At 48.0% G+C, this 23,622-nt stretch overlaps 1 protein-coding gene across 1 annotated transcript in view; it reads right to left on the minus strand.

The window, feature by feature from the left end:
- Nucleotides 1–1,063: 1,063 nt before the first annotated feature.
- tshr (thyroid stimulating hormone receptor) overlaps nucleotides 1,064–23,622 on the minus strand; it is a 49,884-nt gene continuing 27,325 nt past the window's right edge. Inside the window, exons 2-10 of the mRNA XM_033026468.1 lie at nucleotides 22,862–22,933; nucleotides 20,797–20,871; nucleotides 17,961–18,035; nucleotides 14,408–14,482; nucleotides 12,722–12,799; nucleotides 10,123–10,191; nucleotides 4,990–5,067; nucleotides 4,314–4,502; nucleotides 1,064–2,587 (exon numbers count right to left, since the gene is read on the minus strand). Coding sequence (XP_032882359.1) covers nucleotides 1,186–2,587; nucleotides 4,314–4,502; nucleotides 4,990–5,067; nucleotides 10,123–10,191; nucleotides 12,722–12,799; nucleotides 14,408–14,482; nucleotides 17,961–18,035; nucleotides 20,797–20,871; nucleotides 22,862–22,933 — 2,113 coding nt within the window. The 3' untranslated portion in view covers nucleotides 1,064–1,185. The remainder of the gene's footprint in view (nucleotides 2,588–4,313; nucleotides 4,503–4,989; nucleotides 5,068–10,122; nucleotides 10,192–12,721; nucleotides 12,800–14,407; nucleotides 14,483–17,960; nucleotides 18,036–20,796; nucleotides 20,872–22,861; nucleotides 22,934–23,622) is intronic.

Genomic DNA, 23,622 nt, shown 5'->3' on the forward strand with positions numbered 1-23,622 from the left:
CTCGATGAATACACTTTCCCCTTGGGCCAATGTTGATGACCCACGTCAATAGGTGAACTGGATCAACTCACAGCTCAACAGGCCAGTTGGACCAATGCCAAGTTGGGACAATTGCCCCCTTTGGTAAAAATACAAATATTAACACTAAGGTAGACAAAAATGCTGGAGAAACTCAGCGGGTGCGGCAGCATCTATGGAGCGAAGAAAATAGGCGACGTTTCCTTCGCTCCATAGATGTTGCCTCACCCGTTGAGTTTCTCCAGCTTTTTTATCCTCCTTCGATTTTCCAGCATCTGCAGTTCCTTCTTGAACATTAATACTAATGTTAATAATTCCACTGCAGTTCGCTCAGTGGCTGGTTAAACGGCCACTTCTGACAATAGGGCCTGAGGTGAAAGTTGTGTAGGAAACAATTGCAGAGTTAGAAGATAGATACAGAATACTGGAGTCACTCAGCGAGTCAGGCAGCATCTCTGGAGGAAAGGAATAGGTGACATCTCAGGTAGAGACCCTTCTTCAGACCCTCTTTGCAAGAGGCAGGGTGGGAAGGAGACTAGTCCAGTTAACTGGGAGTCGATAGGTTTGCAATAGACATTAGTCAATAGTGCATGTCCTGTGATGGAGACGGTGAGATCAAGACGGTGAGATCAAGGGGATGGTGGTGACTGAGATAGTCCAGGGGAATTTGAGGGGCAGGGTGGAGGTTCAATGAAGTCCATGAGTTCCACATGGGTGCAGGAGGTAGCCCCGATGCAGTCGTCAATGTAGCTGAGATATAGAGTTGGGGGATGGGGCCAGTGTACTGCTGGAACAGCAACATACTGGCTTCGCCAAGATGCGGCACAGAACGCCACAGGTGACCCTTCTTCCCTGTGATTATCAAACTACAACTCCTCCCCCTTCTGTCGTAGGGTAGACTGACTGACTCCCCTTCCCTCACCCCTCCCCCCCATCCCAAATCTTTGCACATCCCCAATCCACTCATCACTTTTTCATGTATCTTGTGTTTTCATGACTATGGGCAGAACAATTTCCCTCCTGTGATAAATAAAGTTAGATCGTACTGTATCGTATTGGACCAGGGACCATGAAGGAGGGTCCTGGTTCGTAACATCACCTATTCCTTTTCTCCAGAGATGCTGCCTGACCCGCTGAGTTACTCCGGCACTCTGGGTCTAACCGAGGTCAGAGTTCACTCACTCGCCAGTCTCGGGGTGGGGGGGCTGCTGCTGCTGCTGCTACTGCCGGCCGGCGGTTGCCACGGAGACAGCGGGGGCCGCAGCCGAGGCCGGCGGTGGTGGCGGTGTCGCCGCAGGAGGAGCTGCTCTTCCTCCCGGTGAGGGTCTGTCCCCGGTACAACTGCGCCCGCCGCCGGCACAGCCCCACCTTGCTCAGCAGCACCAGAGCGTCACGGCGGAAGGCGGTGGTGAAGAGCCCGTAGAGGAAGGGGTTGGCGCAGGAGTTGAGGGGGTAGAAGAGGACCAGCAGGATCTTGGAGTTGGTGACGGTGATCAGGGGTTTGCTCAGGATGGCCGACAGGGCGTAGAAGGAGATGGGGGCCAGGCAGGCGAAGTCGGTGAAGATCAGGACGGCCATCTTCTTGGCCATCTTGGCGTCTTTGCCCCCGGCCTTGGGGCGGGGGCTCCGGATGGCCGCGTAGATCCGGACGTAGCAGCCGCACACGATGAGGAAGGCGGCGACGTTGAGCAGCAGCACGGTCACCACGTAGGAGCGGGCGGGCAGGCTGTCCGTGTCCATGGGCAGGCAGATGCTGACCTTGACGTAGCTGCTGACCCCCAGGACGGGCAAGAGGGCCAGGGCGAAGCAAGCCAGCCAACCGCCGGCCATGACCAGCGCCGCCTGCCGCCGCCGGATCTTGCGGTCCAGGCGCAGGGCGAAGCGGATGGCGTGCCACCTCTCCGCCGTGATCGCGGTCAGCGTGTACACGGACAGCTCGCTGGCGAAGACGCTGAAGAAGCCGGCCGAGCGGCAACCCGGCCCCGTCTGCCAGTCGATAGCGTGGTTGTAGTACTCGCCGCGGGTGTACAGGTCGACCGAGGCGATCTGCAGGAGGTAGACGCCCATGCACAGGTCTGCAAAGGCCAGGTTGCACATCAGGAACCGGGGCACGGTCAGCTTGTAGCGGCTGGTCAGCAGGATGACCAGGACGGCGATGTTCCCCAGGATGGCCAGCGGGCTGACCAACCAAACCATCACCCGTAACGAGTCGTAGCCCATGATGTCCTCGCAAGGGTTGAACTCGTCCGGTTCTGGCCGGCAAACTATCTCCTCGCTCCCCCCGCACACCACATAGTCATAGTGGCTGTCCAAGGCTTGCACTTGGTCCACCTGAGGGTTCTTCAGCTCCTGACCAAAGCCAAAGTCTCCGTCCCCTTGCTCTTCGAAGAAGACGTAGTAGTGGGAGTTGCTGAGGACATCCCGGCGCTGCAAGGCTTGGTCGGGGTCGCGGTCATCCGCTCCGTCCTCCGTGTAGTCTTGGTTGTGCAAAGCGCGGGACCTTCTCCCCCCGAGACCACGGGCCAAGGTCTGGTTGCACATCACTGACTCCAGGAACCTGGAGGGGAAACTGGGGACCAGGGATCATAACGTCATAAGTGATAGGAGTAGAATTAGGCCATTCGGCCCATCACACCTACTCCGCCATTCAATCATGGCTGGTCTATCTCTCCATCCCATCCCCATTCTGCCTTCTCCCCATAACCTCTGTACTAATCAAGAATCTATCTATCTCCGCCTTAAAAATATCCACTGTCATGGCCTCCATGCCCTGTTGTGGCAAAGAATTCCACAGATTCACCACCCTCTGACTAAAGAAATATTTCCTCATCTCCTTCCTAAAAGAACGTCCTTTAATTCTGAGGCTATGACCTCTATTCCTAGCCTCTCCCACTAGTGGACACATCTCCACATCCACTCAATCCAAGCCTATCATTATTCTGTATGTTTCAATGAGGGCCCCCCCCCCCCCTAATTCTTCTAAACTCCAGCGAGTACAGGCCCAGTGCCGTCAAACGCTCATCGTATGTTAACCCACTCATTCCCGGGATCATTCTTGTAAACCTCCTCTGGACCCTCTACAGAGCCAGTACATCCTTCCTCAGATATGGTGCCCAGAATTGCTTACAAGAGATCCTTGTTTGTCTGCGATACCCAACCCCCTGGGCAGTTTTGGAAGCAATCAGTTGATGGGGCAATTAAACATAGAACAGTACAGCGCAAGAACTGGCCCTTCGGCCCGCAATGACTGTGCTGAACATGATATCAAGACCAAGTCTCTCTGTTTAGTTTATTGTCACGTTTACAGAGTTACAGTGAAATTAGTTCAGCACTGCTCTCTGGCTGTGGTTCAGTTGCCTGATAACAGCTGGGAAGAAACTCCCTGAATCTGGAGGTGTGTGTTTTCACACTTCTGTACTTCTTGCCTGATGGGAGAGGGCAGAAGAGGGTGTGACCGGGGTGGGACTGGTCCTCGATTATGCTGCTGGCCTTGGCAAGGTACAGTGAGAAGTGTAGCTGGAGTCAATCCCTCCATATCCATGTGCCTATCGCCCATAGTGTGGTCATGTGTGTGACGAAAAAAGATGGAAAAATTGTGGAATTCATCTCTTAATTCTGAAAGCATCACAGGTATATTGTTTTGTCTATCATTTTGGTAAACCTCCTCTGCAATCTTTCCAAAACTTTCTTCCCGTAATGGGGTGACCAGAACAGTTTTTTCCAAGAGGAATACTCCAAGAGGGCAAGACATAATTCGATTGACTTTTGGATAGCAAGGGAATCTAAAGGTTCAGGGATTGGATGGAAAGATGACCACTCAGGTCAAAGGTCACCCAGGACACGCTATGGAGGTCCCTGAACCTTGCAGACGAGTAGAACATGCCAGTTCGAGTCATAAGATCATAAGACATAGGAGCCGAATTAGGCCATTCGGCCTATGGAGACTGCTCCACCATTCAATCATGGCTCACCTATCGTGCCCTCTCAACCCCCTTCTCCCCGTGACCTTTGATGCCCTTATCATTCAAGAACCGAACAATTTCCGCTTTAAAAATACCCATTGACTTGGCCTCCACAGCCGTCTGTGGCAATGAATTCCACAGATTCACCACCCTCTGGCTAAAGAAATTCCTCCTCATCTTCATTATGAAGGCACATCCTTTTATCTTGAGGCTGTGCTCTCTGGTCCTAGAATCTCCCACTATTGGATACATCCTCTCCACATCCACTCCATCTAGGTCATAGAGCCATATGGGGGGGGGGGGGGGGGGTTACACACACACATTGACTCTCACCCCTGGTTCTTCTTCCAGTTCTTAAAGGCGCAGCAATGGCTCGGGTAGGTGAGGTCAGCTCTTGTCAGGTGCAGGAAGGTCTTCAGAGGAGGCAGCTTCTTCAAGGTCCAAGTGTTCTTGGCCATTAGTTCCTTCAAGGGTTCCAGGCCTTTGGTCGGGAGGGAGTGCACGCTGGTCTGGGACACATCTCTGGAGTGAGGCCGCGGGGGGCAGCGGCAGGAAGAGGAAGAAGAGGTCACTGTCAGAAATAGTATTTATTGTCATAGAAAACCCATACTACAAATGATTATTGTACTATATTATCAATAAATAAGAAATAATTGTCAGTAATAGTATTAATAGACCGCGTGGGTTTTCTCCGGGTGCTCCGGTTTCCTCCCACATTCCAAAGACGTGCAGGTTTGTAGGTTAATTGATTTCTGTAAATTGTCGTTAGTGTGCAGTATGGGTGGAGTGATTGCTGGTCGGCGGTGGGCCAAAGAAGCATGTTTCCACGTTGGATTTCCAAAGTGTAAACTAAGTCGGCAAACTTCGTCCAAAGCTCCCAAACTTGGATGTTTGGCCCCGATTCTGTCCGGATGGCCACGTGCCTTGTGTAGGACCTCACTCAGTCTTAAACCACAATGACCTATCCCACCCTCTGCCATTGTGGAGGCAGTGACTGGAGGCTACTTACAGCAGCGTGGGACCGCTCAAGACACCAGCGAAGACATCCTCACTGAAGGACGACAGCAGCTTATTCTTGTGCAGGTATCTGTCAAAGACAACAAACTTCATGCCAATCATCATTTTGACAAATCTAGATTTAGACTCAATAGCCAATAGACAATAGGTGCAGGAGTAGGCCATTCGGCCCTTCGAGCCAGAACCGTCATTCAATGTGATCATGACTGATCATCCCCAATCAGTACCCCATTCCTGCCTTCTCCCCATATCCCCTGACTCCGCTATCTTTAAGAGCCCTATCTAGCTCTCTCTTGAAAGTATCCAGAGAACCGGCCTCCACCACTGAGGCAGAGAATTCCGCAGACTCACAACTCTCTGTGTGAAAAAGTGTTTCCTCGTCTCCGTTCTAAATGGCTTACCCTATTTTCTTAAACTGTGGCCCCTGGTTCTGGACTCCCCCAACATCGGGAACATTATATAGCGTTACATAGCATAGACACACGCCCTTTGGCCCAACATGTTCATTCCTCTTCAAAACTGGCCATTCATCAAGGGCGCCAATACCATTAAATTATGGGAGGCGTAGATAGGGTAGGCATTCGGAACCTTTTTTCCAGGATGGAAATAAGAAAGACTACGGGGCATATTTTTGTTTAGTTTAGAGATTACAGCGCGGAAATGGGCCCTTCGGCCCACCGATTCCGGGCTGACCAGCGGTCACCTGCACACTAACACTATCCTACACGCACTAGGGACAATTTCCAACTTTTACCGAAGCCAATTAACCTACAAACCCATACGTCTTTGGTGTGTGGGAGGAAACTAGAGCGCCCAGAGAAAAACCACGCAGGTCACGGGGAGAACGTGCAAACTCCGTACAGACAGCGCCGTGTTCAGGATGGAACCCGGGTCTCTGGCGCTGTAAGGCAGCACCACCGACGGTTCTGATAAACATCAATAAACTGGAAGGCAAGGAATGCTGGGGAACTTATTCTGTAATCTGCCAATGACACAGAACTCGGAAATGTAGAAAACGAGAGGAAAAACATTCCCAGACATCGAGAGGAAAAATACAGGCAGCAGAACGTGGGAGATTAAATCAGCACGGAAAAATGTGAGGAGGTAGACGTCGGGTCAGCCAAACTGGTACCATGTTTAACGGGGGAGACAGGAAGATATTGGAGACATCTAACTAGTCAAAATGGCGACTCTGTATACCGTCGCAGTGCGTAGGATAGTGTAAGTGTGCGGGGATCGGTGGTCGGCGTGGACCCGGTGGGCCGAAGGGCCTGTTTCCACACTGTATCTCTAAAGTAAACTAAATTAGCTTCCTTCCCTGATGGACAATCCTGATCCAGATGGGCTTCTACAACCCAAAGGTATGAACATTGAATTCTCCAATTGTAGATAACCACATAACCCTTCCCTTCTTCCTCCACATAACTCCCTCTCACTTCTTCCCCCCTTTCCCCTGTGCCCCACCTAATCTCGTACCTATTTCTCCCTTCCCCCTCCATCTCCGTCAACATTCCTTCCTCTAGCTTCACAATTCACAGCTCTTCAATCCTTTTGCCTCATAGGAACATAGAAACATAGAAAATAGGTGCAGGAGAAGGCCATTCGGCCCTTCGAGCCAGCACCGCCATTCATTGTGATCATGGCTGATCGTCCCCTATCAATAACCCGTGCCTGCCTTCTCCCAATATCCCTTGACTCCACTAGCCCCTAGAGCTCTATCTAACTCTCTCTTAAATCCATCCAGTGACTTGGCCTCCACTGCCCTCTGTGGCAGGGAATTCCATAAATTCACAACTCTCTGGGTGAAAAAGTTTTTTCTCACCTCAGTCTTAAATGACCTCCCCTTTATTCTAAGACTGTGGCCCCTGGTTCTGGACTCGCCCAACATTGGGAACATTTTTCCTGCAGCTAGGTTGTCCAGTCCTTTTATAATTTTATATGTTTCTATAAGATACCCCCTCATCCTTCTAAACTCCAGTGAATACAAAGCCCAGTCTTTTCAATCTTTCCTCGTATGACAGTCCCGCCATCCCAGGGATCAATCTCGTGAACCTACGCTGCACTGCCTCAATCACAAGGATGTCCTTCCTCAAATTAGGAGACCAAAACTGTACACAATACTCCAGATGTGGTCTCACCAGAGCCCTATACAACAGCAGAAGAACCTCTTTACTCCTATACTGAAATCCTCTTGTTATGAAGGCCAACATACCTTCAGTCTTTTCATCTCTGGCCTTTGCCCATCAAACCCCTCCTTCCCACTCAACTGTATCCACCCACACCAGGCTTTGTCCTTCCCCACCTCTCTTCCAGCTTTCTTTCCCCCACCTACAATCAGTCCAAAGATGGGTCCAGACCTGAATCGTCAACTATCCATGTTCCCCAGAGTTGCTGCCTGACCCGCCGAGTTACCGCAACGCTAGTATCAACCTATTACTTACCAGGCTTTGTCCTGCCTCTCCTTTCTTTCAGCTTTCTCTTCCCTCCCCCCTTTACAATTAGACTGAAGAAGAGGTCTCGACCCGAAGCAGCCATCTGTTCATGTTCTCCACATCAAAGTTGGCATAGTTCTAAAGGGCCTGTCCCACTGTACGAGGTAATTCAAGAGTTCTCCCGAGTTTTCCCCTGATTCGAACTCGGAGAATTTCCGTAGCGGGTCCGTAGGAGTCCGTGGATGTCTCGTAGTAGCTCGTACGAGTAAAAAGTGACAATTTTTTTCATCACGAGTATTTTTTTGCTCGTGGACATTTTTCACAGTGTTGAAAAAACGTCACGAGTTTACCGGATTTCCTGAGTACCTACCGTTAGTATTACGAGCCGCTACGGGACATCCACGAACTCCTACGGACCCGCTACGGATATTCTCCGAGTTCGAATCAGGGGAAAACTCGGGAGAACTCTTGAATTACCTCGTACAGTGGGACAGGCCCTTTAGTAGGCACTCTGAAGAAGGGTGGAGACCCGAAACGTTACCTATTCATGTTCTCCAGAGATGCTGCCTGACCCACTGAGTTACTCCAGCACTTTAGAAAAAAAACAGTTCAGTGATTTAAGGATACCCTTTGCTGACAATAAGCTTCAGAGCTCAGCGGAGTTATTTAATTAATGGCATTCCCAGCTGTCGTACTGGGAATCCAACTCATGCCTTGGGATCATCTGTCCGTGGCTCTGGAAACACACCGCTCTATTACATTAACCATTCACTGGCAAAACTAAGCTCTGCCTATTGTTTACAGTTCACTTGCAGTATTAGGCCATTCGGCCCATCGAGTCTACTCCACCATCCAATCATGGCTGATCTATCTCTCCCTCCCAACCGCATTCTCCTGCCTTCTCCCCATAACTCCTGACACCCGTACTAATCAAGAATCTATCAATCTCCGTCTAAAAAATACCCAGTGACTTGCCCTCCACAGATTCACCACCCTCTAGTAAAGAAATTCCTCTTCTCCTTTCTAAAAATACATCCTTTAATTCTGATGCTGTGGCCTCAGGTCCTAGACTCTCCCACCAGAGGAAACATCCTCTACACATCCACTAAATTCAGACTTTTTACTATTCAGTAAGCTTCAATGAGGTCCCCCTCATCCTAAACTGCAGCGAGTAGAAAACATAGAAAAATAGGTGCAGGAGTAGGCCATTCGGCCCTTCGAGCCAGCACCGCCATTCAATGTGATCATGGCTGATTATCTAAAATCAGTACCCCGTTCCAGCTTTTTCCCCATATCCCTTGATTCCTTTAGCCCTAAGAGCTAAATCTAACTCTCTCTTGAAAACATTCAGTGAATTGGCCTCCACTGCCTTCTGTGGCACAGAATTCCACAAATTCACAACTCTCTGGTTGAAAAGGTTTTTCCTCATCGCAGTCCCAAATGGCCTACCACTTATTCTTGAACTGTGACCCCTGGCTCTGGACTTCCCCACCATCAGGAACATTTTTCCTGCATCTAGCCTGTCCAATCCTTTAAGAATTTTATGTTTCTATAAGATCCCCTGTATCCAGTGAATACAAGCCCAGTCAACCCATTCTTTCATCATATGACAGTCCCGCCATCCCGGGAATTAACCTGGTGAACCTACGCTGCACTCCCTCAATAGCAAGAATGTCCTTCCACAAATTAAGAGACCAAAATTGCACACAATATTCCAGGTGTGGTCTCACCAGGGCCCTGTACAACTGCAGTAGGACATCCTTGCTCCTAAACTCGAATCCTCTCACAATGAAGGCCAACATGCCATTAGTTTTCTCCACTGTCTGCTGTACCTGCATGCTTACTTGCAGTGACTGATGTACAAGCACACCCAGGTCTCGTTGCACCTCCCCTTTTCCTAACACCATGTTATTACCTGACACCATTCAGATAATAATCTGCCTTCCTGTTTGTGCCACCAAAGTGGATAACCTCACATTTATCCACATTATGCGATGCATCTGCCCACTCACCCAACCTATCCATGTCAAGCTGCAGCCTCATAGCATCCTTCTCACAGCTCACGCTGCCACCCAGCTTTGTGTCATCCAGCAAACTTGGAGATGTCACATTTAATTCCCTCGTCTAAATCATTAATATATAGTGCAGGCCCAGTGCTGTCAAATGCTCATCATATGTTAACCCAATCATTCCTGGGATCATTCTCAGAAACCTCCTCTGGACCCTCTCCAAAGCCAGCACATCCAGTGGGAAAGCTGATTTACAACTGCTGCCGTATGAGGGAAACAGTAGTTATAGTTAGTATGTTTAAGAAGGAACTGGAGATGCCTGAAAATCGAAGGTAGACAAAATTGCTGGAGAAACTCAGCGGGTGCGACAGCATCTATGGAGCGAAGGAAATAGGCAACGCTTCGGGCCGAAACCCTTCTTCTGGCTATGATTATTATACTCTCCGGTACTGAATCTCCCATTCCCGCTCCTCCCCATTGTCGTTCCTGAATACTGTGCAAACATCTATTCAATGCAGTCAGGGTTAAAAATACTTTAGACTTTAGAGCTACAGCAGGCCCTTGGGCCCACCGAGTCCTTGCCGACAATTAACAATGTGCCAGCTCTTGGGCTCATTCTTTGGGTTGTAATCAGGCATTTTCTTGTCAAACTATGAGCCTAAGTTCAATAAATGTGATACTTACAGAGCATCCAGTTTGGTTCCATTAAAGGCGTAAGCTTGGACCTTAGTGAACCCGTTGTTGTAGAGCTTTCTGTGAGGAAACACAAGAGACGCCATTAACCTGACAGCTGACAGTAAAACATCCACGTTTGCAAGTCTGAAAGACAATTACGTTAAATTTAATTTAACTCCAAAGACGTGCAGGTTTGAAGGTTCATTGGCTGAGAAAATGTAAAAATTGTCCCCAGTGGGTGTGTAGGATAGTGTTAATGTGCGGGGATCGCTGGTCGGCACGGACATGGTGGGCCGAAGAGCCTGTACCCGTGCTGTATCTCTAAAACTAAAAACTAAAACTAAATTACATGCTGTACAGTAAATCCTCGTTATTGCAGGGCCCGCTGAGCTACTCCAGTGCTTTGTGTCTATCTTTGGAATAAACTAGCCTCTGCTGTTCTTTGTTTCTACTCTTTATAATGGATTTTGGTTGCAGTGGAACAGGCCTACTGGCCTTCGCGTCCATGCCGCCGTCACCGCCGACCCTCTCCGGCACTCCGGCCGCCCGCGGGCAGCGGCCACCGACTCTGCCGATCCTCGCCTTTTCCCCCGTCCACCAACACCCGGGGCCATCAACTCACCCGGATATAGGAGCAAAGAGGTCCTTCTGCAGTTGTACAGAGCCCTAGTGAGACCACACCTGGAGTATTGTGTGCAGTTTTGGTCCCCTAATTTGAGGAAGGACATTCTTGCTATTGAGGGAGTGCAGTGTAGGTTTACAGGGTTAATTCCCGGGATGGCGGGACTGTTATATGCTGAGAGAATGGAGCAGCTGGGCTTGTACACTCTGGAGTTTAGAAGGATGAGAGGGTATCTCATTGAAACATGTAAGATTGTTAAGGGCTTGGACACGCTAGAGGCAGGAAACATGTTCCCGATGTTGGGGGAGACCAGAACCAGGGGCCACAGTTTAAGAATAAGGAGTAAGCCATTTAGAACGGAGACGAGGAAACACTTCTTCTCACAGAGAGTGGTGAGTCTGTGGAATTCTCTGCCTCAGAGGGCGGTGGAGGCAGGCTCTCTGGATAATTTCAAGAGAGAGCAGGATATGGCTCTTAAAAATAGCGGAGTCAGGGGATATGGGGAGAAGGCAGGAACGGGGTACTGATTGGGGATGATCAGCCATGATCACATTGAATGGCGGTGCTGGCTCAAAGGGCCAAATGGCCGACTCCTACACCTATTGTCTATTGTCTATTCCAGGCCCAGTTCCTGACCGAGAGTTTGAAGAAAGGTCCAGACCCGGAACGTCACCCATCCATGTTCTCTAGAGATGCTGCCTGACCCGCTGAGTTACTCCAGCACTCTGGGTCCCTTTGTGCACTGACCAGCATGTGCAGTTCTTTGTTTCTACAATGATACTCGGTAATGGTAAACCCTCACTCTGTTATAGTGGACATTCGGCAATTACGGACATCATTTCCCCTCCTATGGTCCGTTATGCCGAGGGTTTTACTGTACTTTGCAAATTTCTCAGATCAATTCACAGCTGGTGTTGGTACGTGTTTCCTGAAGCGGGCATGAGGTTAGACCTTCAACGTCCACGAGACAAGAATCCTCTACCGACCAGCCGCTACTGTTCAACACTGTCCTCCAACAATGCAGTTCCTTGCTGTAACCCTGGAACACACGCACCACTTGTTGTATATTGGGAGATTGGGGAAAGGAGATGTCGGTGTGAAATTTGCCGCCACCACAATCAAAGCATCATAGAGGGCGGCAACCATTAAATAGGAACACGAGGGTTAACATTTTTCACACCAAGGGTGGTGGGCATGTGGAACCAGCTGCCAGAGGAGGTCGTTGAGGCAAGTACTGCCACAATGTTCAAGAAACATTTGGACGGGTACATGAATAGAGGGATATGGACCACACGCAGGCAGGAGGGACTAGTGTGGTTGGAGTGGACAAGTTGACCACAGGGCCGTTTCCACGATGTATGACTCTATATGGCTGTGGAGGTCAAAGCATTTTTTTAAAGCGGAGATTGATAGGCTCTTGATTAGTAAGGGTGTCCAAGGTTATGGGGAGAAGGCAGGAAACGGGTGTTGAGAATGAAAGATAGATCAGCCATGATTGAATGGTGAAGCAGACTCGATGGGCCGAATGGCCTCATTCTGCCCCTCTGTCGTGATGATCTTACCGTCCATTGCACCAAGGGGTTTAGTTTCGTTTAGAGATACAGCACGGAAACAGGCCCTGAGTCCACGCCGACCAGCGATCCCCGCACACTACCGCTATCCTAAACCCTATGGGCACTTTACATTTACACCAAGCCAATTAACCTACAATCCTGTACGTGTGTGGAGTGAGGGAGGAAACCGGAGCACTCGTAGAAAACCCACGCAGGTCACGGGGAGAACGTACAGACTCCATACAGATAAGCGCCTGTAGTCAGGATCGAAGCTGGGTCTCTGGCGCTGTAAGGCAGCAACTCTACCGCTGCGCCATCGTGCAGGGTTATTGGGGATGAACTGTCCACTGTGAGCTGGTTTCCCCATAGGACCTCCCTTCCACCACACAAGGCCCAGTGAAGTGGCCATTGAACTGGGAGTGGCTATACTTACAGAGTGAGTGATTCATTGCCCAGTCCGCCAAAGGCGTTGGCAGGGATGGTGGAAATGAGAGGGTTGTCGGCGATTTCACTGTAAAAGAGAACAACGTCATCAAAGGTGGCACAAAGTTGCCTCAAACTATTCCACGGCCAGCAAGTTTAAGAAAGAACTGCAGATGCTGGAAAAAGCGAAGGTAGACAAAAATGCTGGAGAAACTCAGCGGGTGAGGCAGCATCTATGGAGCGAAGGAATAGGCGACTTTTCAGGTCGAGACCCTTCTTCAGACTGATGTGGGCTGCCTCTTCCTTACTTCTTCCCGCCCCCCACACCCCCACCAGGAGGGAAATTGGTCTGCCAACAGTCATAAAACACAACAAGATACATGAAACATGAAATTTAAAGTGACGAGTGGAAGTTCCAGGATTGTGGATGTGCAAAGATTGGGGAGGGGGTGAGGGGAGGGGAGTCAGTCTACCCCACGACGGAAGGGGGAAGAGTTGTACAGTTTGATAGCCACAGGGAAGAAGGATCTCCTGTGGCGTTTTGTGCTGCATCTTGGTGGAACCAGTCTGTTGCTGAAGGTGCTCCTCAGGTTGACCAGTGTGTGTCATGGAGGGGGTGAGCTGTATTGTCTCCGCAGTTTGTATCTTTTGCCCGATGGGAGAAGGGAGAAGAAGGATTGAGAGTGGTGTGAGTGGTCCTTGATTATGTAGGCTGTGTTCCCCGAGGTATTGTGAAGTGTAGATGGAATTGACTGGGAGGAGGCTGGTTTGTGTGAAGAATTGGACTGTGTTCACAGCTCTTTGCAGTTTTTGTGGTCTTGGGCAGAGCCCTTGCCTAAAGCACCCGGCCACACATCCAACCGCAGCAGTGGTGGAATTTAACATCAATTAATGAGCTGGAATTTAAATATAAACACTTCGAGACTGGGGAAGGTGACCACAAAACTACTGGATTTACATAAAATCCCAACTGGGCTACTAATGTTTGCTGTCCTTACTGGTTTGGATTTCATTTTCCATATGACCATAGAGGGCGGCACGGTGGCTCAGCGGTAGAGCTGCTACCTCACACTGCCAGAGACCCAGGGTCGATCCCGACTACAGGTGCTGTCTCTACGGAGTTTGTACGTTTTCCCGGTGACCACGTGGGTTTTCTCCGGAGGCTCCAGTTGCTTCCCACACTCCAAATACGTGCAGGTTTATAGGTTAATTGGGTTCCGTAAAATTGTAAATGGCCCCATCCTCTCACCAATAGACAATAGACAATAGGTGCAGGAGTAGGCCATTCGGCCCTTCGAGCCAGCAGCGCCATTCAATGTGATCATGGCTGATCATCCACAATCAGTACCCCATTCCTGCCTTCTCCCCATATCCCTTGACTCCGCTATCTTTAAGAGCCCTTTCTAGCTCTCTCTTGAAAGTATCCAGAGAACCGGCCTCCACCGCCCTCTGAGGCAGAGAATTCCCCACTCACAACTCTCTGTTGAAAAAGTGTTTCCTCACCTCTGTTCTAAATGGCTTACCCCTTACTGAAGAGGTTTAGAGGGATAGAAGAGATTTAGAGGGATGTGGGTCAAACGCAGGCAGGTGGGACTAGTGTAGATGGGACAGGTTGGTTGGTGTGGGAAAGTTGGGCCAAAGGGCCTGTTTCCACGCTGTATTATCACTCTATGACGCTGACAACGAGGCGACTTACATCAGGAAGTTCACATCGGTGGAATGGATTTTTGTCAAGTCGGGAAACCTGGCCAGGCCGGTGTTGAAAATCCCACTGTAAATGGAAGCAAGAAGACTCGAGGTCAGTGGACGGGTTAATTCTCCTGACACATGGAGAAGGAAAGAACACCTTGCACCTTTCACTCCTAACCAGAATGTCCCAAAGCAACATGGTCCTTTGGAAGCACAACATAGCAAAACGCCCAACAACCAGCCAAGTGATAAGGACCAGATAACCAACTAAATTCCTGAACAGTGCAGAAGATAGACACAACATGCTGGAGTAACTCAGCTTCTCTGGAGAAAAGACTTCAGTCGGAGATGCTGCCTGAAAAACGTTGCAAAAAGTTGTGACCACTGCCCAGTCCATCACCGTCTCTGATCCCTCCCCACCATCGAAGGGATCTATCGAAGTCGCTGCCTCAAAAATCCAGCCAACATCATCAAAGACCCACACCATCCTGGCCACACACTCATCTCACCACTGCCATCGGGCAGAAGGTACAGGAGCCTGAGAACGGTAATGTCCAGGTTCAGGAACAGCTTCTTCCCTACAGCCATCAGGCTATTAAACACTACAACCTCATAGTCATAAGCTATGAACTACAATAGACTTGGGGTGGGAGATTGCAACCTTCACGTGGCCCGCCCTGTTTCAACGAATGCAATCAACCTGGCGTGCACAATCAAGTAAGATCAAATAGAACAAGTTGTCCTACAACTTTAGGCTGTGCACGCCATACACATGCAGAAGAAGAAGAACTACAATAGACTATTATTATTATTATTATTGCACATTGTTTTTTTCTTTTCTTTTCTGAGGTTTTTTTGTTATTATCTATTATGATTACATATTCTGTTGTGCTGCAGCAAGTAAGAATTTCATTGTTCTATCTGGGACATATGACAATTAAACACTCTTGACTCTTGACCCGCAGAGTTACTCCAGCATTTTGTGCCTATTTTCGGCATAAACCAGCACCTGCAGTTCCTTCCTACACATAAAACAGTACAGCACAGGAATTGGGGCCCTTCAGCCCACAATGTCTGTGCCAAACATGATGCCAAGACCGACTGGAATCTCCCTCCCTCACACGATCCATGTTTCCTTGGTGGAAGGGCAGGAGGATGGGGAGATATAGTTGTTAATCCAGGTGGGGCACAGAGGAGCGGAGAGGGAGTTATATGGGGCTACTTGCCATTACTGTTTACTAATAGATACATAGAAATTAGGTGCAGGAGTAGGCCATTCGGCCCTTCGAGACAACACCACCATTCAATATGATCATAGCTGATCATCAAGAATCAATACTCTGTTTGTACTTTCTCCCCATATCCCTTGATTCTGTTAGCCCTAAGAGCTATATCTAACTATAATAACAAGAATAGAAACATAGACATAGAAACATAGAAATTAGGTGCAGGAGTAGGCCATTCGGCCCTTCGAGCCAACACCGCCAATCAATGTGATAATCCTAAATCAGTACCCCGTTCCTGCTTTTTCCCCCATATCCCTTGATTCCGCTAGCCCTAAGAACTATATCTAACTCTCTCTTCAAATACATCCCGTGAATTGGCCTCCACTGCCTTCTGTGGCAGAGAATTCCACAGATTCACAACTCTCTGGGTGAAAATGTTTTTCCTCATCTCAGTACAGTAGTAATACTGCAGGAGTCAGTACTTTAGAAGCTATCCTAAGAAATCATATGTATAAATCCATTTGCAGGATAAATGACTCTAAAAATGTAATTATCGTGGCCTTGTTAAACATGAGATTTAGCACTACACGCTCCGAATCCCAGTTGTGGAGACACTGGTACCACTGTCTCGTTGTAGGACACTGATCTTTCTTTTTTATTCTGGATTTTAAACCATGTATTGTGTTTCTGGTATATAATTTATGATGCTTTTCTAAGTGATATACTAAGATCTTATATGTATTTTATGGTGTTTTTATATGCAATGTATTTTATATAATGTTAACCATATAACCATATAACAATTACAGCACGGAAACATAGAAACATAGAAACATAGAAAATAGGTGCAGGAGTAGGCCATTCGGCCCTTCGAGCCTGCACCGCCATTCAATATGATCATGGCTGATCATCCAACTCAGTATCCCATCCCTGCCTTCTCTCCATACCCCCTGATCCCTTTAGCCACAAGGGCCACATCTAACTCCCTCTTAAATATAGCCAATGAACTGGCCTCAACCACCTTTGGTGGCAGAGAATTCCACTCTCTGTGTGAAAAATGATTTTCTCATCTCGGTCCTAAAAGACTTCCCTCTTATCCTTAAACTGTGACCCCTAATTCTGGACTTCCCCAACATCGGGAATAATCTTCCTGCATCTAGCCTGTCCAACCCCTTAAGAATTTTGTAAGTTTCTATAAGATCCCCCCCTCATTCTAAATTCTAGCGAGTACAAGCCGAGTCTATCCAGTCTTTCTTCATATGAAAGTCCTGCCATCCCAGGAATCAGTCTGGTGAACCTTCTCTGCACTCCCTCTATGGCAAGAATGTCCTTCCTCAGATTAGGAGACCAAAACTGTACGCAATACTCCAGGTGTGGTCTCACCAAGACCCTGTACAACTGCAGTAGAACCTCCCTGCTCTTATACTCAAAACAAAAATGCTGGAGAAACTCAGCGGGTGCAGCAGCATCTATGGAGCGAAGGAAATAGGCAACTCGGCCCTACAAGTCCGTGCCGAACAATTTTTTTCCCTTAGTCCCACCTGCCTGCACTCATACCATAACCCTCCATTCCCTTCTCATCCATATGCCTATCCAATTTATTCTTAAATGATACCAACGAAGCTGCCGCCACCACTTCCACTGGAAGCTCATTCCACACCGCTACCACTCTCTGAGTAAAGAAGTTCTCCCTCATGTTACCCCTAAACTTCTGTCCCTTAATTCTGAAGTCATGTCCTCTTGTTTGAATCTTCCCTATTCTCAAAGGGAAAAGCTTGATCACATCAACTCTGTCTATCCCTCTCATCATTTTAAAGACCTCTATCAAGTCCCCCCTTAACCTTCTGCGCTCCAGAGAATAAAGACCTAACTTATTCAACCTTTCTCTGTAACTTAGTTGTTGAAACCCAGGCAACATTCTAGTAAATCTCCTCTGTACTCTCTCTATTTTGTTGACATCCTTCCTATAATTGGGCGACCAAAATTGTACACCATACTCCAGATTTGGTCTCACCAATGCCTTGTACAATTTTAACATTACATCCCAGCTTCTATACTCAATGCTCTGATTTATAAAGGCTAGCACACCAAAAGCTTTCTTTACCACCCTATCTATATGTTGTCCCTTGTCTGGACCTTGAGTCGGAAATAAAGCTTAATAATAATAATAATAATACTATACTGGAATAGTCTGTCGTCAAAGCCCAGATAGAGATTACCAAATAAATAGTTCCAGAGAGAGCAGCCACTATGTAGTGACATCAAGTGCAATAACAACAGGCCAACATGCTGGAGGGTGACAATTCAACCAGAACCAGTGTTTGTGGTACTCACAGGTATTTTAGAATAGGGAGATCCTTGAAAGCGTCTGGGTCGATGTGACTTAAGCTCTTTGCATTCCGTATCTCTCTGTTAATCAATAAACATGATTAGTTTCGTTGAGAGACACAGCAGGGAAACAGGAGGTAGACACAAAATGCTGGAGTAACTCAGCGGGTGAGGCAGCATCACTGGAGAGAAGGAATGGGCGACCCATCACCTATTCCTTCTCTCCAGAGATGCTGCCTCACCTGCTGAGTTACTCCAGCATTTTGTGTCTACCTTTGATTTAGACCAGCATCTGCAGTTCTTCCTTACACTGCAGTGAATCAGGTTCTTTGGCCCACCGAGTCCACGCCAACCATTGATCACCCGCTCACACCAGTTGTATATTATCCCATTTTCTCATCCACTCCCCATACTTTATAGTGGCCAATTAACCCATAAACCTGCATGCCTGAATGGTTTGATACAAACAGCATGGAAACAGGTCCTTCAGCCAAACGTGTGCATGTGGACCATCCATCGCCCGTTCCCACTAGTTCTACGTTATCCCAATATCTCAACTACTCCCTACACACTGGGGAGGGGGAGGACAGTTAACCAATAACCCCCCCTCCCCCACGTCTTTGGGATGTAGGAGGAAACCGGAGCGCCCGGAGGAAACTCCAGGGAGACGGTGCAAACTCCACACAGACGGCACCCAAGGTCAGGATCGAACCTGGGTCCCTGGCGCTGTGAGGCAGCTGCTCTACCAGCTGCGCCATTGTACCACCGCTATTTTACATCTTTTTGTGCCTTCTCACCTCTTTGTTTTCAATTTGGTTTATTTCTGTCGCGACAGGGCAGAGGGGACAGTAAATCAACCTTTGCATAGTCTCAGCACGATTAATTCATCGCATGGACTTCAGCCTTGGAGCAACTGACTCACAACTACTTTCTCAAGGGCACTGAAGGATGGGAATTAAATGCTGGGGGTGGCAGCAACATCCGCTCCTCAGTTTAGTTCAGTTTAGGCTAGAGATAGGGCGTGGAAACAGGCCCTTCGGCCCACCGAGTCTGCACTGACCAGCGATCCCCACACACCTGTTCAATCCTACACCAGGGACAATTTATAGAAACCAATTAACTTACATAGACAATAGACTAATCTGATCCGATTTATTCTGATGTTTCAGTCTCTGGAATTCAGGGAATACAGCCTTTGTCAAAGTTACTCTTTTAGACTTTAGAGATACAGCATGAAAAAAGGTAACCTACGGCCCACTGAGTCCGCTAACATTACACAAACGATTTATAGAATTGATTGATTATACCTTTAATAATCCTTTACAGGAAATTACAGTGCCACGACAGCTTCAAGACAGACATAACACCACACATTTCCTCAAATAGCTTCCATACTTAACAAGTTAAAATACAAGTTAAAATACAAGTTAAAATACAATGAATGAAAAAAAGTGCAGTTATTTATGCGCATTATATTGATTGATTGATTATTCCTTTAATAATCCTTTTCAGGAAATTACAGTGCCACGACAGCTTCAAGACAAACATAACACCACGCTTTCATACATAACAAGTTAAAATACGTTAAAATACAAGTTAAAATACAATTAATTTTAAAAAAGTGCAGTTATTTATGCTCATTAAAAAGTCTTATAGCAGCTGGTAAACAGGACTTCCTGTATCTCTCCGTTTTGCACATTGGTGCAATCAGCCTCTGGCTGAAGATGCTGCTCTTGATCACCTTCAGGGCATGGAGTGGGTGAGTGGGGTTTGTCATTATGGAACCTAGTTTATTTAGAGTTCTGGCCTCTGCCACCTGCTGGACCGTTCGTTGCTCAGCCCCGACCACTGAGCCGGCCTTCCTGATTAGTTTGTCCAATCTGTTTTTATCCACTATACGGGCGCCATCTCCCCAACAGGCCACAGCAAAGAACAGAGCACTGGCCACCACTGAATGGTAGACACTGCACAGTAGGGGTTGGCAGATATTAAAAGACCTCAGCCTCCTTAAAAAATACAGTCGGCTTTGTCCCCTCCTGTACACCGCCTCCATATGACACTTCCAGTTCAGCTCACTGTCAAGCTGCACCCCAAGGTACCTGTGATTAGCAACCACCTCCACCTCAGTGCCCTTAATGGTGATCGGCGTTGCTTGAGTCCTCCTCCTCCCCCTCCTAAAGTCCACCACTATCTCCTTTGTTTTTTTGGTGTTGAGATGGAGATTATTGTGTGCGCTCCACTCCACAAAGTTACTTATAATGTCTCTGTATTCCTCCTCATTGCCCCCTTTAATGAGGCCGACAACAGCTGTATCATCCGAATACTTCTGCAAAAAGCAGCTGTTGGTGTTCCATTGGAGATCCGCTGTGTAGATGGTAAACAGGAACGGAGCCAGCACAGTTCCTTGTGGAGCCCCTGTGCTGCTCAAGATGGTGCCCGAGACACTGTTCTGTAGGCGCACGTACTGTGGTCTGAGGGAAAGGTAATCCAAACACCACAGTACCAGCTGCTATAACCTTATAGCAGCTGGTATACAAGACTTCCTATGTCTCTCAGTTTTGCACATTGGTGCAATCAGTCTCTGACTGAAGGTGCTGCTCTTGATCACCTTCAGGGCATGGAGTGGGTGAGTGGGGTTGGTCATTATTGAACCCAGAAGCCAATTACCCTACAAATCTGATCGTCTTTGGCGTACGGGAGGAAACTGGAACACCCGGAGAAAACCCACGAGGTCACAGAGAGAATGTACAAACTCAGTACAGACAGCACCCGCAGTCAGGATCAAACCTGGGTCTCTAACGCTGTGAGGCAGCAACTCTACCGCTGCGCCACCCATACTCACATGTGCGTGAGTTTGTCCAGACTGAAGAATGCTCTCGCTTCCACTCTCTGAAGAGTTGCGTCAATGGAAATGTATCTGGGAGAGAAATATGAAACATCTCAGATCACCACTGGGGGATTAGGCATCGGTAGTATCTTCTCAATTCCCATTTTGTCACTATTGGACACGTATTACTGTGGACAAGATGAGTAAAGGGCCTGCCCCACTTAGGCTATTTTTAGGCGACTGCCGGCGACTGTCATAGTCGTAGCAGGTCGCCGAAAAAACGACGACTGAACCCACTTTAGATATAAAATTTGAAATAGAATCATTACTTTTACAAAAAAAATGAAGTCAGCACTGGCGACAACTAAAACAGCACCTACGTCAGGAGAAGTCAAGGTACACTCATTGGCGTCAAACCAGATGTCGACGACTGTCTCCGAAAATTTTTCAATATGTTGAAAATTCTGCGGCGACCAGAAAGACGCTACGACTCTTTGGGCGACTGAGGAGACTACTCACGATCATACAGGCGACACCCCGGTGACCTAGTCGGCTGTAGTTGCCTAAAAAATCGCCTAAGTGGGACAGGCCCTTAAAACAGTATCCTCCTTTCTTGACATCATCCCACCCAGTGACAAAGAGAAGAAACTCTGACATGAATGCCATTGGTCATAGCGTTGTACAGCACAGATATAAGCCCATCTTCCCAACTTGTCTAGGCAATTTGGATTAGCTTAGATGGATTATCTCAGAACAAGATGTCCCATCTAAGTCAGCCCCATTTGACCGCGATAGAATCACAAGAAAAACTGAGGGTCATTGAGTTGTAGAGAAGGATGTGGTCGAGATGCAGGAAACCGCAGGTGCTGGAATCTTGAGTAAAGCACAACGTGCAGGAGTAACTCAGCAGGTCAGGCTGAGGAGGACATGGATAGGCAACGATTCAGGTCAGGACCCTTCCTCACACTGATTGTAGTGGGGGGGGGGGGGGGGGAGAAAGCTGGAAAAAGAGGTCGGGAGGCTTTTTCCACCCATCTGCCAATCTAACACCCCCCCCACCCCTCGCATGTACCCATCTATCACTTGCCAAGCTTTGTCACCATCTCTTTTACATCCTGTCCCACTGAGTTACTCCAGCTATTTGTGTCTATCGTCGGTTTAAACCAGCATCTGCAGTTCCATCCTACACCCTATTCCAGCTTTCTCTCCCCCTACTACAATCAGTCTGAAGAAGGTTCCCAACCTGGAGATGTGTTGGAGAGGGTCCAGAGGAGGTTTACGAGAATTATCTCAGGGTATGATTGGGTTAAGGTATGATGAGCGTTTGACAGCACTGGGCCTGTACTCACTGGAGTTTAGAAGGATGAGGGGGACCTCATTGAAACTTACAGAATAGTGAAAGGCTTGGATAGAGTAGATGTGGAGAAGATGTTTCCGCTCGTGGGAGAGTCTAAGACCAGAGGACACAGTCTCAAATAAAAGGACGTACCTTTCGAAAGGAGATGAGGAGGAATTTCTTTAGTCTGAGGGTGGTGATTCTGTGGAATTCATTGCCGCAGATGGTGGTGGAGGGCAAGTCATTGAGTATTTTTAATATGCAAATTGACAGGTTCTTGATTAGTAAGTGTGTCAAAGGTTACTGGGGGGAAGGCAGGAGAATGGGGTTGAGAGGGAAAGATAGATCAGCCATGATTTAATGGCGGAGTGGACACAATGGGCTGAATGGCTAATTCTGCTCCAATGACTTATGAACTTATGACTTGAAGCATCATCTATCCATTACCTCCAGAGATGCTGCCTGACCCGCTGAGGTCATCCAGCACTTTGTGTCAATGGGCAAATGCTTGGCCATAGGGTCCATTCACTAAACAAGAGATTCCCTCAATGATCTTCATCTTCTTGCGTATGGCGTGCACAGCCTAAAGTTGTAGGACAACTTGCTCTATTTGATCTTACTTGATTGTGCACGCCGGGTTGATTGCATTCGTCGAAACGAGGGCGGACCACGTGAAGGTTGCAATCTCCCACCCCAACCCTCAATGATAAAGTAGGTGGACTATTGTGAATCATTCATACTTACATCCTTGTGATGTTTGGGAGCTTTGCGAAGGCTTCTGTTGGGATCGACTTGAGTTGAGTCTCCATGAATCGACTGACAAAAAGAATAAAGAATAAAGCTCACTTGTAATATTGTGCGTGGCTGAAAGTGAATCAATAATAATCAGACTGGAAGTTACTGTCTAATCATATTACTTTCTCACTTCTGGTTCTTGCTAGCTGGCTGGAGTCTATCAACACCAAGACCACAAACCCAGCCGAGACCTGAAGGAACCATACAGCCCCTAGGGTCTTCCTGGGCTAATTGGCTCAGTCCCACATGGCCTGTTGATGTTCCAAGTAAGCCAACAGCATTAACCTGCATCTGGACACCATTTACATGTGGTACAGTAGAGTTCAGGAGCATTACCACACCAGGTCTGAAGCTTAACCCGAGGTTGCTTACGAAAATGCCAGACACAGGCTAACAAAAGCCTGATAGAAACATGGAAAATAGGTGCAGGAGTAGGCCATTCGGCCCTTCGAGCCAGCACCACCGTTCAATATGATCATGGCTAATCATCCTAAATCAGTACCCCGTTCCTGCTTTCTCCCCATATCCCTTGATTCCGTTAGTCCTAAGAGCTATATCTAACTCCCTCTTGAAAACATCCAGTGAGTCGGCCTCCATTGCCTTCTGTGGCAGAGAAAAAGTTCTCTGGGTGAAAAAGTTCTCTGGGTGAAAAAGATTTCCCTCATCGCAGTCCTAAATGGCCTACTCCTTATTCTTAAACTGTGACCCAC

Source organism: Amblyraja radiata, chromosome 9 (assembly GCF_010909765.2).
Source record: "Amblyraja radiata isolate CabotCenter1 chromosome 9, sAmbRad1.1.pri, whole genome shotgun sequence".
Taxonomy (NCBI): Eukaryota; Metazoa; Chordata; class Chondrichthyes; order Rajiformes; family Rajidae; genus Amblyraja; species Amblyraja radiata.